General features: G+C 35.0%; 1 protein-coding gene across 1 annotated transcript in view; it reads left to right on the top strand.

Annotated features, from left to right (window-relative positions):
* LOC134137641 (uncharacterized) overlaps nt 1-17805 on the top strand; it is a 64167-nt gene that overhangs the window by 21563 nt on the left and 24799 nt on the right. Inside the window, exons 6-9 of the mRNA XM_062570861.1 lie at nt 3673-3754; nt 6173-6238; nt 16265-16340; nt 16663-16743. Of these exons, the coding sequence (XP_062426845.1) occupies nt 3673-3754; nt 6173-6238; nt 16265-16340; nt 16663-16743 (305 nt within the window). The remainder of the gene's footprint in view (nt 1-3672; nt 3755-6172; nt 6239-16264; nt 16341-16662; nt 16744-17805) is intronic.

The following is a 17805-nucleotide window of genomic DNA, read 5'->3' as shown; positions in this document are numbered from 1 at the left end:
CCTGCTGCTGCCGCCCCTGCTGCTGCCGCCCCTGCTGCTGCCGCCCCTGCTGCTGCCGCCCCTGCTCCAAAAGGGCGGTCTAAACGGTAAGAGCCAAGTTCCTTAATTAAGTTATAATACTGATAAATGTAGCTTAATCTGACCATACTCTCAGTTTAGCCTAAATCAATATGAAGAAAGCAAATAAAAAAAAAAGCCTTTGTAATTAGTTAGTATCATGTCTGTTTCTGAATGGGAACTGTCCCTGCTGTAAGCTTAACAACATGTATTTCAGTTTCAAGTTCCTGTCTTGCAGTTTAGCTATAGTTGATAAGTATTGCTGAAATAATAGTAAGAAATTTAAATTAGTCCTGAGCTGTTTTCTCTGAAGAGTTGCTTCTAATTTTCTTAAGTTATTAAACTTGTTTATCCTAAGTAGTATGTGTTATATATTCTGTTAAAAAGAAGATTGCTGGACAGCAGAGAAGACAACAGTCTATTTACTTTGTTAAGGCTTCTGCGCTCTTGATAAAAACTGTGCTCTTAGAGGTGTAGAAGACTAGTCCCTCTGTGAGAGCCAATGCAATTCATGTTGCAGCAAACAGGAAGATAGACCAGATACAGAGCTTGTAGCAAGACTGAAACCTGGGAATGCCTAAGAAGAGCAGGAGTTCTGCTTGCAACAGGGAAGAGGAGGGTTTGACTTTCAACAGGCTTCAAAGATGACAGAAGAAAGTCACTTTTCTAGGAAGAAACTGTGAACCTTTTTATTCTACTCAAAAAGCTACTGAAAGTTACTGGACAGGAAAAAGGATGGAAGATATCTGTCATCTAAGAAAATAGTGTTAATACAATTGATTTTTTTGCTGCCTTTATTTAATCTGTCTCATCCAGCAGTTCTCAATTTTCCAGATTTAAACTAGACTATGAAAATTTATATTGTAGCAAAATACAATTTTAGAGATTGAAAACAGTTTGTATCATAAGGCTTTCTAAGTCATTTACAAACTTTGTCCTTGCATTGCATTCATCTTTTAAGACCACTCACCTCAGTTACATTAATGTAATGTCATTGAGGAAAAAGTTGAGAAAGTCTAGTTCTCCTGAAAATGTCCATTAAATCCAGAACTGTGCAGGTGATCTCACTTCCTTCTTCTTAGCACCAGGATCTCTGAGGTACATCTCATGTTAGTGAACTTGGGCACAGAGATAGCTCCATGGCAAAGCCTAGCTCTTGAGACAGAGATCTCGGGCTGGAAGAAGTAAGACTAAGAATCAGCTTGAATTTTTAGGAAGAAGCAAGTGCTTTTTTAGATATCAGCTGAGTGAGTATTTTCTAGAAGTTTTATTCTGACCATTTCTTTGTTACCTCTTATTAATTTGGCTAGAGGCTTGGATTTCGTACAGTTTTTGCACAGAAGTTTTGATTGCTGTCCTGTTTTCCTCTCTCTCTGTGTCTATCTCTTTTTTTCCCCTCCTCATCTTCTTTGTGAAGACTAAACAGTAGCATTTTATTTCCACATAAGAGAATTCCATCCAACTTCCTCAGTGGGGACTGTAGATGCTAGTACTCTATCTATACAGACTGATGGATAGTGAAATACATTTCTGAAAATATTCAGAAAAGATACCATGACATTTTTTTGCTACTGGATAAAAGCTGGAGCTATTCAGAATATCAAGTGAGTCTCTGCTTCCTTTGTGTAGCCATTCATCAAACATTCACTATTACTCTTCCAGATACTATATAAGAGGTGATTGGTAGACAGCATTACTCTTCACTGATCTTAAGCTAGACCCTGCAGTCCTTCAGTAGTCATTCGGCAACTCCTAAGTAAATACTTGGATAGACCCTTGTGATGATTAAGATATGAAGCTCATAGTCTTAAAACTCTTGACAGTGACGATTAAATAGAATTACTGCATGTCAGTAATACGTTCTTTTGTGTTGACCCTATTAATTGCTAAGTGGCAAAGGTTATGTGCATCATTAAGAATATCAAGACTGAACTGTAGAACACACATTTATTCTTTTTTTTTTTTCTAGATCATCCAATTCTAAGGTGAAGGGCTCTTTATTAACTCTGAAGACTGACTAAGACCCTTCCCACTACCTCCCCCCCACCTTTTTCTTTTAATGGAAAGTGAGGAAGGGTGTAAGGATTAGAAATGTTATGGTTCATCTATCTCCTTTATTTGGCAGAGAAGCTTTTCATACAAAACTGTCCATGATATTTAAGGGGAGATCTCAATCTTACAAGGCACAGTCTGTTGACTTCTTTACAACAGGCTGATTGTTGAAGAACTGGTAAGAGTCAGGCATTGTTCAAGTCCATAATACTACTTTCTAAAGCAATCTTGAAAGCTGTGTCTGCATTTGTAAGTAATGCTACATAGTAGGTTTGGATCTGCAAAACAAAATAGGTTATGCAAAGGATCTGACTCCTTATGCAATTTGGAGGCGATTTGGACTAGTTACAGTCTAGTTCCATGGTCTGAATGACCATTAGTGTTCTGAGTGCATTATGTATGCTCCCAGAGTTCATGTTTTGATTTAGTTTTCTCCAAAAAGAATCAAGCCTATATTTTTTGAAACATTTACATGATGTAAACTGAAATGCAGTAAAATAGGAGAACAGAGAGATTAGCTTCAAAAACACACTTTTGATCCGAAGTAAAATGCTGGCATAGATGTACTTAAAGCGTGTCTCGTGTTAGTGGCTTTACTAATACACTCAATTTCAGTCAGTGATGGGCAGCTGGGCTGAAAGTAGGATATATCAGGACAGAATACTGTCTTTTTAAGGAAGATCTCAGGCACCAGGAAGTTCCTGTGTGGAACTGTTGAATATTTTTGACTGTATCTATGTCTTTTTAAGTAGGCAAGGAACAGCAAGTAGCACTGAACTGACATTGTGAAGACAGATACCTTACTAAATTAGATTAATTAGGTTATCAAACTGTTAAAAGAGCTCTATATTAAGAATTATTAATCTCCTTCAAACTTCTACACAGTACTGGGGCAGATTTTCCAAACAACACTGTTGATTTCTAGGATCTTAGTTTACTAATAGCTTGGGATGGGGAGGGACTAATGTGCTTTGCCTAGCCACTGAAAGTGAATAGGTTGGTAGAGAAGGCCGAGGAAGAAGAAAGTCTATCAATTGAATATTGTTAAGCATAAATCATATTAAATTTTGTTAAAATCATTAAAGTTTGCAAGCATTCAAAATTGGGGGAAAGAGTGAAATAAGACTGCATTTCAGTTTGTAATTTGACCTCTGTATGTGCATGTATTATGACTTAATCTTTAATTACATGATTATGTAACTTTTCTTTGAATCCATTTTATGCAGAGGCAGATATTCTAGTTGATGAATAAGCATACAGTATTTTTTCTTTATTGATCATGGTGGTCTTAGACCATATTTAATGTGTTATTCAAACGTTACTATGAATACAGAACTTACTGTTTCGTAAGATGTTCCATTTTTTATCATTCCCTAGCCTCATGTTTCATGAATATTACATGTTCACCACATCCCTATTTAAGTAATGGGATTTGAAATAAAAAAACAATGGAACTGGAATTGATTCTTATTGAGAACTTTGTTATTAAAATTCTTTTGTTATTTATATTAGCAAGGTTCAACATTAAACAGTGATTATATAAAAATTTCTTATTAATTGCAGACAATCAAAGAAAGTTTCTTCCAGTCAAACTAAAAAAGAAAGTGAAAAATTGAAAATGCAAGAAGATTTACTTAAAGCTCAGGTAACTCTATACCAAATACAGTGCTGGAAAAAAAAATAGAAGAAGCGGGATGGGTGTTGTAGTCTTCTGTCCAGGAGTTCTATCCAAGAGTCATATCCAAGGATCAGGCACTAAATTAAAAGTCAAATCACAAGAAAAAAGAAAGATAGATAAGAAGTACCAACAGACCATTTCTTACCTTGTACAAAGGATGTAGTTCTTCAATGTTTTGAGCATTTGTACTCCATGGCTTGCTGCCTTCGCTATTACTCCAGAGGCTGGCATCATCATTTTCAGTGTCAAAAGAACTAAGAGTTCACTGAAGTGTTTACTGCCCTTATAAACTGGGCTACTGAGGTGGAGATGTTAACAGCGTATGTACCACTTGAAACTGCTAATCCACCTACTGGATTACCACTGCTGAACCACTGCTAGTAAGTATAGGAGCTAGGTACACACACTGAAAGTGAAATATGATGCCAAGAAATACTTTTGCTGAATGAGTAGGTAACTGTATCTTGTGAAGTATAGACATGAACATGTATTAGAATTGGAAGATCTTGGAGACTGAGATCTTCTCGTCTGAAGGAGAGAGGAGAGAGTTTTGGAGGCCCCTGATCAGCTCCAGCGATCCTAGTTCCAAGTGTGAATATATAATCCGAAGAAAATGAGCAAAGACAAGAAGAACAGTAAATGATTCCTTCAGATATACAGGACAGTGTCTCATAGTTTAATCAAGAATAATCTGTCTTGAGACTGTTTCCTGCCCCTGAGCAGGGTCTTTATTATTACTTGAAAATAAATGGGCATTCTTGTAATCCTTTCTCACCAGTTTTATGCCTCTACCTACCACAGGTTTAGTTTATAGAGATGTTAGAAAACTTCACAGGGCTTCCTCAGTTCTCCTCTCTGTAGCCACTAAAGAGAGGTCTGAAAATTTTGGTATTTGACCTTCTCTGTAGACCCCTTTTGAAATTTAGCCAGCCCAATGGAATTTTTTACTTAGATTCTCCTTCTGATGAGATCTATGGAGCTAGTACTCAAAGCTCTAGTCACAGACTAAGCCATAACTGAGGCTTTTAGAGAGAAAGCAAACTATTGTCCTAGAAGTTCTCTGCTTACATTTTCCCTAAGAATTTGAGCCCTTCTTTCTGGTAACCTGCATGTATGAAGGTGGTACTTGGAAGCATCCACATTGTTAATAAGCATATGGGCAATCCCTTGAGGAGAGGAAGGGAGGGTTGTCTTCCAGCATCTGAAAGATCCTCATATGTGTTGTTCATATATACATGTTCACAACCTTCATACCTTTCTTCCTTTTATGTAGCCATTTGTGGCAATATATAGTAAAGTTTTGCTCAAACAAGAGAATCACAAGGTAGGAGCACATCAAAAATTTGGTGTACTCTCCCTTATATCATATGCATGAAGCACAGAAAGAGGTAAAAATAGGTATTATCTGATTCTTGTTAGGTTTAAGTGTTTTTGTGCTTAGACACCTCCTGTATGGCTATTGGGTGTAAGCAGCACAGCCTGAAGATTCTGCAGTTACTGTTAGGTTCTTGACAGAATCACTCTTACCATGAAAAAGTGTGTTCATGTATCCAGTGGATCCTTTCATTCCATCTGTTGATGTTCTGCATATATTTTAAGTATGCTTTTAATTTATAGTGTGTAATTGTATTTATCATTAAGATTTATATATGTAGTATTTTTCTTGAATTGTGTTTGTACAGTAACATAGATGATTTTGCATAGTGAGCTTGTGAATAAGTCATTCACTGTCTTTTACTGTTTATCTGTGAATGCAACATTTTTTTTCATTCTTGTCAGTTTATGAACATTGTAATACTAAACTAGAGTGTATTTTATTTATGACTTATGGAGTATTTGAGTACTTTACAAATATGATTAAAATGTTTCTACGTCCTGGTGAAGGAGGAGAATATTATGCTCATTTTACAGATGGAGGAGCCTGAGGCATGGAGAGTTCTTATGAATTACCTGAGGTAATTTAGGAAATCTGAGAATACAGGATCAGTGTATATCTCTACAGCAGCATAGCTGTTACTTTTATGTGAGGACAAGTATAGACTAGTGCTGGTATATGTTCAGATATTAATCCTTATTGATACATTTCACTGCAAAGCTCTTCAAGCCAAATTAAAATGTCTAAGTGCTTTAGACAAAACTGCCTGCGTATATTGCTGCAAACCCTAATCTAGATACTTCAAAATAAATTTGTTTGTCAAAATGTTGTTGTAATTGGTACTTTTACAGAATGATATTTAACTTACTATAGTATGTTATAGTGGAAATAAAAAGTATTTTTTAAACTTATGTTTGCTATCTATGAAAATACTCCAAGGTTAGTGTCTTAGATTCAAAAGGTAAACATGGAAGAATTAGTATCTGACAGATCCTTTTTGTACATCACAGGAACATCTGCATGTTCTTCAAAGAGAGAAAGTAATCCTTGAAGAAAAGCTGAAAAAAGCTTTACAGGTACTGATTTAGAAAACATACTTTGTGGGGTGGGTTTTTTGTTTATTTGGTTTTTTTTAGGTTCCCTTTATGCCAGGAAAATAATTCATAATGTGTGTTTGAGATAGAAATCAGCTACTTTCATTTAAAAAGCTCTCTTCTGTCCACTTCAGCATCTGCAAGACTATAAAATACAATGTATTTAATTTAAAAGCGTTTGCTTACGGATTCTAGAGGAAACTTAACTACCATCTTAGTTCAGATTAGTCTTCTGTTAGTCTTGTATCCTTAAGAAATCATAATAATACCAGATACTTCCAGGAAATAAAGGATAATTTTTCCCAAAATATTCTGCAATGGGTAGATTTAAGTATGTCATGGATAAGGCAATGGAAAAGATATATGTTTCTGGGAAAGTAGTAATTGAGAAAAGGAAATTAACTTTCCTTATTTTCTCCGTAAATTGCCCTATTTTTGGTTTGGACTTCTTGCTTTAATGATCTCCTTATTTCCTTATAAGGAAAAACTTAAAAAAAAAAAAGGGGGGGGGATTGAAGAGAAATTCTTAGAAGGTACTAAAATCACTGTAGTGATCTTTTTTTTTTTTTTAATCTTTTTTCAGAGAATAGGGAAAACTAGCATGAGATTAATTTCAGCTAATGTCACACAGGTGTTTGCATCTGAGGTAGCCAGTCTACTAGGCTCTTTTTATAGTTAGCAGAGAATTGAGCTTTAGTAGCCAGTTCAGAAAAATCCGTTTATCTGAACTATTTTAGATCTTTATCTTGGAATAAGGTTGTTTTCTAGCAAATGTCCATTTATTTCCACTGACTGAAAGGATGAGCAAGGTTAATATGAGACTAATCCAAATGTAGACATGGGGGTTAAATGAGATAGATTTTACAAGTTCTGCCATCTTGCCCAAGATTATAACTTGTCCATATTATGAATTGGGATATTGTGGGGCCCTCCCCCCACCCGCATACTGAAAACAATAATAGGGCACTAAAATGCAGCAATCTAAAAAACCCTAGGAAGCAGGAAATTGATTTGATCAGACTTTATATTCTGTACTTAATGGTGTAAGTTTAACAATATAGAAATTACACAGTGAATTACATTCACTTTTTCCATTCTCATGAAATTTGTTTTTACTGAAACATTAATTTGTGATTTTTGCTTTTAAACTTCTATTTCATGATGTAATATGTTTTAGGGAAGCTGCTACATTTTAATATATGAGAGAATTTTTAACTTTTTTAGAGTTCCCCTTGAGCTCTTAGGGAATTTTTCAGTAGTTTCTTGTAAAAACTTAATTCAGCTTTTATATTTCTGACTTATTTGAGCATGAAAAGCTTTAAATAATGGTTTAACCACTTGTTACATATTACTTCTATTTTAAAAGATGCTTTGGTGTAGCTGTGCTACAGCTATTATTTAAGTGTATATTTGACTGGAAACTTATTTTTTAAATTTAATGTATTTGAGAACATGCTTGAGTTGGAAAGGATTTAAGGAAGCATTTAAATGCGTTGAAATGAACCCAAACAGGAACACTAATTTTAGTGAATATATTTTTTATCATATAGGAAGCTGAATATGCTAATAAGCAACTTACAAACTTAGCAACATCTGTCCCTATTCAAGACGCAGAAATTGTTCAAGATGCACACATCAGTTACAAAAATACAGAAAAGAGTAGAAGTGGTGGTTCTGACGTTGATATGAAAAAATATGCTAAAGATGCAGCTAAGAAAGGCCAAAAAGCAACTAAAATTGAAGGCAGCAGAGAAGATTGTGTAGTGTCACCATCCAAGTCCACTGGTGAAGCTGATGAATTAGTACGCAAATTGCTAGCAAAGAACCAGGTGAGACAAGCAATAGGGAAAAGTCCTGGAGAAACAGAGGAAACTGAAGAAGTTGCAACACCATCTCAAAAGAAGGATGTTAAATTAGGAAATAAAGGATTAACAGAGGGGAAGAAGTCTGAAGATCATGGTGTTTCAGCAAGCAAGCTAAAAGAAAAATACCTTTTTCAGGAGCAGAGAGAGCCATATAAACCTAAAGAATTACTTTCTAGCGTGGAAGAGGCTCCAAGACTTACTGCTTACCCATCTGGACAAGAAAACATACAGTATTCTTCTAAACATACTGATGAGAAGCCAACATCACTGATATCTGGTAAAACTCAGCAAATGTCAACAGATACCAGAGCAAGTGGAAAATCAAAGTCTGTAAGAACGTTTTTGTATCTTCTTCTGTGTTTATACTTAAGTGTTTTTTTTTTTCCCTTAAGAGCAGGATGAATTGATAGAAAATTCTATTTCATTATTTATTTTTCAGGAATGATAATTCTAAATAACAGTGTAAAGAATAAGCATATTCTTTACCTTTGGAGACCTGTCTGTTGTTGTTGGGCAGAACTACTTCTACGTTGCAGATACATAGAGAAATTGTGTGCTTAACTGCTTGTCTAGGGGCCTAGGATGCTTGTAATGGCAGTAGTAGGCAGGGCACAGAGATCCTATTCTGAAAGTGCTGGTTTGCCATTCTCCTGGCATGAGCTTTAATGAGATGAGGCAGGCTGAAGTGTTCCACATTTGACGTGTTATTTATCTTTGTTTATCCTTGATTATCTTTCTACTTGTCTGTCAATTAATTCTTGTTCTTCATCCTGAAGACAGAGGAAGTGTGAGCATGCTTCTCCGTGGGAGGCATGAATCATAGACTGTCTCTCTGCAGTTGTCTTCAGTCCGCACTGGGCATTCCCACACGCCCTAACTGGTGTTACTAATGAATGCAGAGTTGACATTCTGCTCATTTTGGAAATCACCAGCTAGCTCATAATGGCCTTTCCTGGGTGATCTGCCGGCTGGTAGAAATCAAGGCTTTTGAAGCTCCATGGGGCTTCTCTTCTCTAAATGTGTTCTTTGCACCAAATTATTCTTGCTCTTGATCTTATGAGAGATATAGCATTATAGTGTTGGCAATGGGGTGCTATTCTTCTGGGATTCAAAATCTCCTCTAAATAGAGGGAAGCTGACCAGAGGGTCATATTCACATCTTGGGATACCACCAGAAACACGAGATGCTGGGAGATGCCACTGGTAGTATCTCTTCTAATTCCTGCAGGTTTAGTAGTACTAGTTCTTCCAAGGTATGTCTCGCTGTCCACTTAGTAGTAATTTAGATGATCCTTCCTGGAGGATTAGTCTGGCCCATGAGTCTGGTCATGTTCTCATGAAGTAGAACATACTCTCAAGTGAGAAACAGTAGCTGAGGGCATGCGTCAAGCGTAAACTCCTTGTATTGAGAATATTGACATGGTGTTTTATTGTGCACGAGGCAAATACATGGTGAATGTGGTACGTATTTATGGTTATGTGGGGGCAGAGTGCACTCTGTTTCTGAGGAAGTATGAATGAAGCCAATGTGTTCTGCAGGATTCTAAGCTTAAGCTGAGATGGTCCAGGAACCGTGTTTCATTCCTCACTGTGCACAAAAGCAGTACCAAAATACTCTAAATGACTACAGCCATGATTTTATTAACTCTTGCACTAGCAGCGTAACTTTAAAAATACCATTCCTTTCCAAGCTGTTCAAAATAATTGAGCCCTATCGATCACTTCAGATTGTGTTGCTTCACTGATTTCCTTTTTATTCATTTAAATTTATCTGACGTAGGCCCTGAAATAGCTTTGTGTAAGCCACTTACCAGTTTTCTTTTTCATTCTTTTCATAAAGTAATGCCTGTAAAAAAAAAAAAAAAAAAAAAGAAAGAAAGAAAAAAGAAAGAAAAAAAAAGAAAAAAAAAGGCGCTAATACAATTTCCCAGTTATCTTAATATAGAAAATGTGTCGGGTATTTTCCTCTTATTTAAATATATTGTTTTCCTACAGCCTTTGAAGTTAGACTCTGAAGGACTGGTTGCATCTAAAAAAACCACAGGAGCAAACGAAGGCGTTTCCCTGGATAACAGGTAGAAGTAGTTTAGAGAATGAAAAGTATAGCTTTATGGCCTATAGTATTTCCATTTTTCAATATTTTTTGAATAGATCTGAAATTACCAATATAAGGATTCTGAAATTTTAATTTGCATAGAAGATATTTAGTGGCTTAGAGTGGGGAAAATCTTTAGTATTGTATTAACAGGGTAGAAGATGAGCAAGGTTACAGCGACTAACAGCTAAAAAAAATAATTTGTAGAAATTTTAAATATTTCAGTAGATACAATGCAGTCGCATGTGGTCATCAGTTTCAGATCCCAGATGTTAGTATTCTTTTTATTTCATAACAATCCCTATGCAAACCTAGAGTTCTAGGCATCTTTTAAATATCTTGTAATAGAAAAAGCATTATGCTTTAGTGCTTCTTCGTCTCCCTGTCTCTTTGTTTATCTAGATGTATAGATAGCTATATAGATATAGATATTTTTATATAAGGAGAGTTTTTTTATATATATGGAGAGCTATATATATGTAAATATATTTTACCTTTAGCACTTGTGCTTGAGTCTGGAGTTGTCTTTCTTGTAGACTTCTGTTAAGGCGTACATGAACCCAGAGTATGCGTATTCATTCATATATTTGGTATAAAGTGTTGTGCAACCCTCACTGCTAACCCCGTTCTTCCTCACCCTTTGGCGGTGAAACTAATGTAGTTCAGAAAGATTTTTATATTAAATTATATTACTTGTGCTAGGAAAAATGATATATAGTATTGTAGCAAGACTCTTGCCGCTTGTACCTTTCTTCATCTCTTCCTGAAAATGTCTTTCTGAGATTAGCTCATCACAGGAACCCATTAGTCCTACCAAGGGTAGTTACGTGGCATGAAGTAGTGTTAACGTATTTCTGATCTGTATGGGGTAGTGGCAAGGAAGTGAGAATAGCCTTATGGAAAGAAAGGGAGCTAGAAGCAATGGGGATTGGACATATTTAGTTATACAGCTGAAGACAGGAATTACATCTTCTAAATTAAACAAATGATCCTTGTCTTTTAATTGAGTAGCTTTCTATTGCACTGTTGTTGCAGAGAGATGGTCAGGAAGTTGTTAAGGACCATCTTTTTGAAGCAGAAGCTGGTACCTGTACTCCTGCCACTCTGAGACAACAGGAGTTGAAACTCCTGCCCTCTAGAGTATGCGTGCTTTTCTGTCCCTTACAGTTTTTTCCTACTGAGAGCAGGGCTCAGCTGTTTCCTGGCATCCTGGTTGTAGAAGCAAGTAAGAAAGAGGAAAGAAAACTTAAATGGTACTGAAAAAAAAAATCTTAATTTTACATGTAGAGCAGCTTAAAGCTTAATGCATTTCATGCTGATACATTTCTTTCAAATAAGAATGTACCTTCTGTGAGCTTTTAGCTAATGCTGACTATTTTAAAACCCTGCAGCACAGGGGAAGATGAATCAGTGGTGCCACATGCAGATTTCATGAACCTTCCAAAAATCCGAGAAGAGTCAGAGTCACATTTCTCCTTAAATTATCAAGAGCAATTATTGCCAAAGTCTTCAAATGTACACGAAGATTCACCCCAACTAATCTCAGAAAGACAGAAGACTGCTACATCTGCTAAACTGAGTACAAGTATCCGAGGACAAGATCATTCTTTACCATTATATGAAAACAATATGTTACCATCAGTTTTACCTCCCAAATATCAAGATGTGGCTCCTCTGAAAAGCTCCCTGACCAGTCATAAAACATCTTCTGAATCTCAGAATGCTGAAGTTGTTCCTGTTTTGCCTGCTGAAAAGATAACCACTTTGGAGACCCAAGAAAAAATGCCTGCAGTTATTACTCAAGAAGATAAAAAGGAACCTATGCCAGTTCTTCCTGTCACACACACTACAGTACAGTATTGTTTATTTTTCATTTTATATACTTTACAGTAATTTTGAGCAGATTTTACTACTTCAGTACTAGTGAGTAGATATTTATATGTTTTGATTTAATAATCAACAATAGAATAACTACCTGGATCATCATTAGCGCTGAGTTAATCCCCAGTGTAATATGCACAATTACTGATTATAGTTAAGTATTCCTTTGATACAATGTGGAATTTATTAACAAAAATAAATACAGAAAATCATCTTACCCTACACACATTAGGAAATTCAAAGAAAGGAAGGAAAGGAAGGAAACTGGTTCAGGTTCCAGGTTATCCCTAGCTACCCTTATGCTCAAAAACTGAAGGTTTTTGGTTATTTTTTTTCCTCTCTCGTTGATATCTTCTTCTTTTTTTTTTTTTTTTCATTTTTTCTTTTTCCCCTGGATATGTCTCAAATATACACAGATCCACTAAAAACTATCGAGCATTCTCATTTATATTAAGATAATTGAAAGAGAACTTCTCCAACCATGTAGTTTTAGTCACTGTCCTGACTTGGCTGTCTGATCTGAGACTTCTCTTGATTTTGTTATTTTAGATATTTATTTTCTTTCAGACATTTTAATTCTTTCGTACTATTCTGAAGAAAACCCAGCAAAGCAGGAGGGTTCAAAGTGTCATTGTTCCAGGCATCCTACAGTGCAGATGTGAGATAATACTCCTGGGAAGCAAAGTTTTAAGTTTATGAAGGGAATGTGTTAAACTTCCTGAGTGAGAACTCTAATCCACTATACAGTTATGCAAGAGAAAGATACCATTATTCTCTTCATTTCTGTATGGAAATCACTGCTGGATTTTGTGTTTAACTCAAAGACTGTGTTTTAGATAGAGAGAGAGCTACTAGATATGGCCAGTCTAGAGTTTTGTCCTCTAGCAGCATAACAGCAGCATTTTGTTGTCTCCTCCTTTTAATGACAATACTTAGATAGAATTCAGGTATTCAGATTTTCAGAAGCTTCATGTATACAGAAAACTTTGCGTCGCTGTGGAAGCTCTTCTCAATCTGAGATGTCTCTAGTACTAAGAGATACTGGACAATAAGACTATTTTAACACATCTCAGAGTTGGTCAGTTGAGTACTGCTTATGTCAAAACTTAGATGGAATGCAGGTACCCTGATGTTCTGTTTTCTGTGATTAAATAGGATAATAGACTTTTCAATTTAGTTGTTTTTTTTTGCAATAGAATGTAACTGTTTCATATTACATTCTGATTTTTTTTATTTATAATATTCAAGATTCTCCAAAAGTTTGTAAGGCAAAATGCATTGTAAAACCTGTACTTTGTCAGAACATTGAGTTTTGATGAGATTAACACAGTGGATACAACTTCCTGCAAACAGTATTGTAAAGAGTGATGCATATCTGAGATTAAGAGATCAAGGAGGTTATGCAAATACAACTCTAGTAAAGACAATGTACTATCCTGTTGTCATGCATGTTTTATACCATAATGAGTCGTTTGTCAAGACTGTGATACTGTGGCAATAACCCGGTTCTTTGGCTTTTATAATACTGCACTAATTCATACAATAATTTTCATCACACATTATAGTTACTTACAAATATTGGTAAATGCTCTTACTCATTTCAGATGAGATCTGTGATGCAAAGTGATAATTGTTTTCCTAGAATCTCATAGGCAGCTATGCAATGTTGAGGGAAAAAAATCAGATCTACTTTTGGTGTAACTGCTTTTAGTGCTACTGAAATAAAAACAGTACTTTAGTTTCTGTCATGAAACTTCTAATTTCTGTGCATTAACTCACTACATTATTTCAGTATAATTGAGAGCATCTCTAATGATTGCTCTGAGTTGTATCAGCATTCAGGGGATAGTTTATTTCTTTACTCTCTATCTGAATAGAAAGCCTTGTGTTTTAGTCATGAAACTCCAACTCTGTCCAACTTTCAGGCAGGCTTTGTTCATGTTCTTGAGAAAACAGTGCTTCTGGAGGAGGGTAGGGTAGGGTATTTATGCTTCTCACTTTCCATAAAAATAGTCTTACGCTCTAGGAGACTCCTTTTATGTTTGTTTGGCTTATATATTATCAAGTATCAATTTTAACTCCCCTTATCTTACAATAAATAGAAACTCAGTACAGGAAAGATTGAGGAGGAATTACTTAGTTCAGTAATTAGTAATTTCTGATAGTCCAGAAAGACTTGTTCTGTGTGTGGTTTGTTTTCTTTTTTTTTTCTTTTTTTTTTCTTTTTTTTCTTTTTTTTTCTTTTTTTTTTCTTTTTTTTTCTTTTTTTTTTCTTTTTTTCTTTTTTTTTCTTTTTTTTTCTTTTTTTTCCTTTTTTTCCTTTTTTTTTCTTCTTTCTTTTTTTTTTAGTCTGAAGGAGCCAGATTCTAGGGTTTCTGCAGTGTCTGGGGACTAGTCACAGTTCAGTGCAGTATTAAAAAGTATAACTATCAGATTTTATCTTTAGTATAGATGAGTTTAGACTGCTGTCTTGCAAAATAATTAATTCAGCTGAAAAGGGAGCAAACTGCTCTACAGTGGAGGGAATAGTGGCTGAGAGTGTGGGATAGTAGAAACTTCCAAAATCAATTTTGATACCAAATAAAATGTTTCACTGAACTGCAGTCCCAAGATAACAAAAGATGATTTTGAGAAGAAATATCTAAATACTTTTAAGTATTTATTTCCCAAAATACTGCTCACCACAGTCCCTGCAAATTTACATGCACATTTTGTCTGTTTTAATCTTCAAGTCTGTTTTGTGAACTTAGTGTTATATCTGAGAAGAAGCAGAAGCAAATGAGAAGGATAGTTTATTTATTTCTCTTGTACACCTTACAGGTGAATTTAATATTTTTTTTTTCACTTCAGTATTGCTGTGTCAGTACTCTCCCTGTGTTAACAATTGACACTTAGCATAGCTTCATTGCATGGGGAAAACCATTTTGCTTTTAATCTCAACTGTAGCTGTTTAAAAATGGAGAAATGAATTGCAGTAGAAGGAATTCCCTTGTTTTCTTAACTGACCTATTTTTGTAGTGTTGTTTTATTCCTATTAGCACTGTAAAGTGTTTCACTTCTGTTATCTCTCATTGTTTGGGGGATGACAATACAAATATAAAAGAACAAAATCAAGAGAAAAAGGTGAAATACTTGCTTTATATTTTTTCAAAATTATTCATGGGCTCTTGGGTCCTGTAAGCTGCTGTGTTTGAATGTGTTCATTACTTGTGTTTACCTAAATTATAGCTGATGTTCAGCAGTGAAGACAACATGTTAGACTTCTGTGGTCATGTGCATGAGAAGATTTTCTAAGTTAGACTTGATCATTCCAGTACCTCTGTATGACGATAGTAGTGCAGAGAATATATTAGGATTTATTTGAGTGTTACAATATGTCATGTTTACATGTAACATTTTGATTTGACAGCAATGAACAAGAATATCAGGAAGGAATGAGTTAAACAACTGACCTCGAACCTGGCATCTATAAGATTATTCTGTAAATGTGTTAAAATACAGCCAATAACATTTTTGCATAAAATACCGTAATGTTTGCCATCCATATAGTAATGATGACTTTAATGGCTTTTAATGCAGTAGAACAAAGCTGCAAGACTACAGTATGAAAGCAGCAATATTCTACAGCAAACCTCTAGCATCTATGTTTTCCTTTGTACATCAAAATGTATAAGAAGGGTGCTTCTCTCCAGCACCAGAGTATGAGAGCGCTTTCTTTGGTCTAGCACTGTCCTACAGTTCAGCAGTTCAAAATACATGTCTTCTAAGACTTCATATAAAGATAACATATGTTCTGTAACTTTTTCAAATACTGATTTTTTTGTCAAATGCCAACGTCTCATTAGTTAATTTTTATTTTCACCACTGAATACTTTCCAGTCTTGAGAAGGTGGAAGGAAAAAAAGATGGAACTCCATATCTGCATAAAGTTCTGTAAATTTAATAATGGACAAAAAATGAGAGAAAGAGGAAAAATAGTATTGCATTTATCTATTTAGAAATTCATTTTATTAATGAACTAATTACTTCTGAGTTCTCAAAGATATTTTTTTTCATTTACAGTTTGATTGTGTTTAATCAGGACTTGGATATATTACAGTAATACAACAGGCAAGTGGTAAGTATTATTATTAGCAATATAACATAATGTATTACTTTTATTTATAGAATGGGACTTTGGAAACTCACTTACTTGAGAAAAAAAATCTTCCATGGACTCAAAAAGAAGTAGTAGATGATAAAGGTAACTATTTTCTTCCTGAATTCATTATTTTAAATGTGTTGAGAAGCATTTTTCTCTTAAACACTTGGACATTCTTACATCAATTAATATATTTTTAACTGAGTTGAGTATGTATAGAAGATAGATTACATTAACAGGAGAATAAGCAGTGAGTTTAATGTGAAAGATAGTATATCTATATTATATTAGGCTATAATATATTAGGAAGTAAAATGTGTTACTCTGTTTCTCAGTCTTAGATTAAAAATTATGTGTTTTAATTAAATAACTTTTTTGCTTTTGTTACATTCCCAATGAGATAAAACTTTTTGTTCAAATGCAGAAAGACTTCCGTTAATAATTCACATGAATAAAGTGCCACAAGTATCAACACTTTCACTGGCAGAAGCTGGCCTCAACACTGGTAAGTGGAAAGCTAAAAATTTAGGAATCTAGTAAGAAAACTTACAAATTTCTTAATAACGTTGACATTTTCCTCTGAGTGAAGTGTTTTTGTTAATAACTTTTAGTAAAGCTTTACCAACTTCAAGAAATCCCAGAGACCATTGAGTTTTTGCTGTTTCTTCATTTATTGACATAAAACGGCTAATAAGGATGATATAATAAAGAATGCAGTATAGCCAAATCTAAAATCCTCATGTGGGGAAGAATCTGTGCCACATGCTTTCCAAAAGAGCCAAAATGTCCTGTCCAGATGGGTATATACATTGTCTTCATTGCTGTATGAAACTGTTTTGAATGCTTACCTACCCAACAGCATTTCAGAGATGCAGGATCCAGAAAGTCGCTTCAAACAATGTTAGCTACACAAAAGAGAACTCAAGAGACCTTACTTAAGACATCAGAGGGCATAGGGTAATGATTGTGCTGGGAAGCTGCAAATACCTTCACTCTTCCTTACCTGCAACTCTGTAATTACAACCATGCTGTTCAGGGCATAGTGTGAGTAAAATAGGCAGTAATTATTTTTTGGACCCCAGCATTGGCTGCACACAGTCATCATACTTTGCTTGATTAATGGTAAGTAAAAATCATGTGTTTCAATCTGTTCTCTCTTTTTTCACCGAGTTATCACAGGACCTTCCTGCAGAATGATAATAGCTGATTCTTAGAGTTATAGAAAGTTTACATTTATTCTCTTTAGAAAATACTCTGCGTCAGTTTCTAGAGGAAACTCATTAGAAACTGTCTAGAAGTTTTGTCTATAGAATGTCTTTCTGAATAGCTTTTATCTTTAGGGAAGAAAACAACTGAGCTTTTGCATAGTATGCTTGCTAAGCTGTCACCAGCTGTAGAAAATTTGCGAGATATGGAACCTTTTGAAGACAGTGAAATAGACAGCATTACTGGTAAATACAGAATAATACAGAGATCTGTATTCTGTTGTTTAGGTACTTGTTTGTTTTACTTTAACACCTCATTTGCACTTATTTAAGAAGTGTTACTACTCTAGCAACTCCAAGTC

The sequence above is a fragment of the Rhea pennata genome, chromosome 2 (assembly GCF_028389875.1).
Source record: "Rhea pennata isolate bPtePen1 chromosome 2, bPtePen1.pri, whole genome shotgun sequence".
NCBI classification, from domain to species: domain Eukaryota; kingdom Metazoa; phylum Chordata; class Aves; order Rheiformes; family Rheidae; genus Rhea; species Rhea pennata.
Note: the sequence above shows the minus strand (reverse complement) of the source record. Positions and strands in the feature narration are given on the sequence as shown.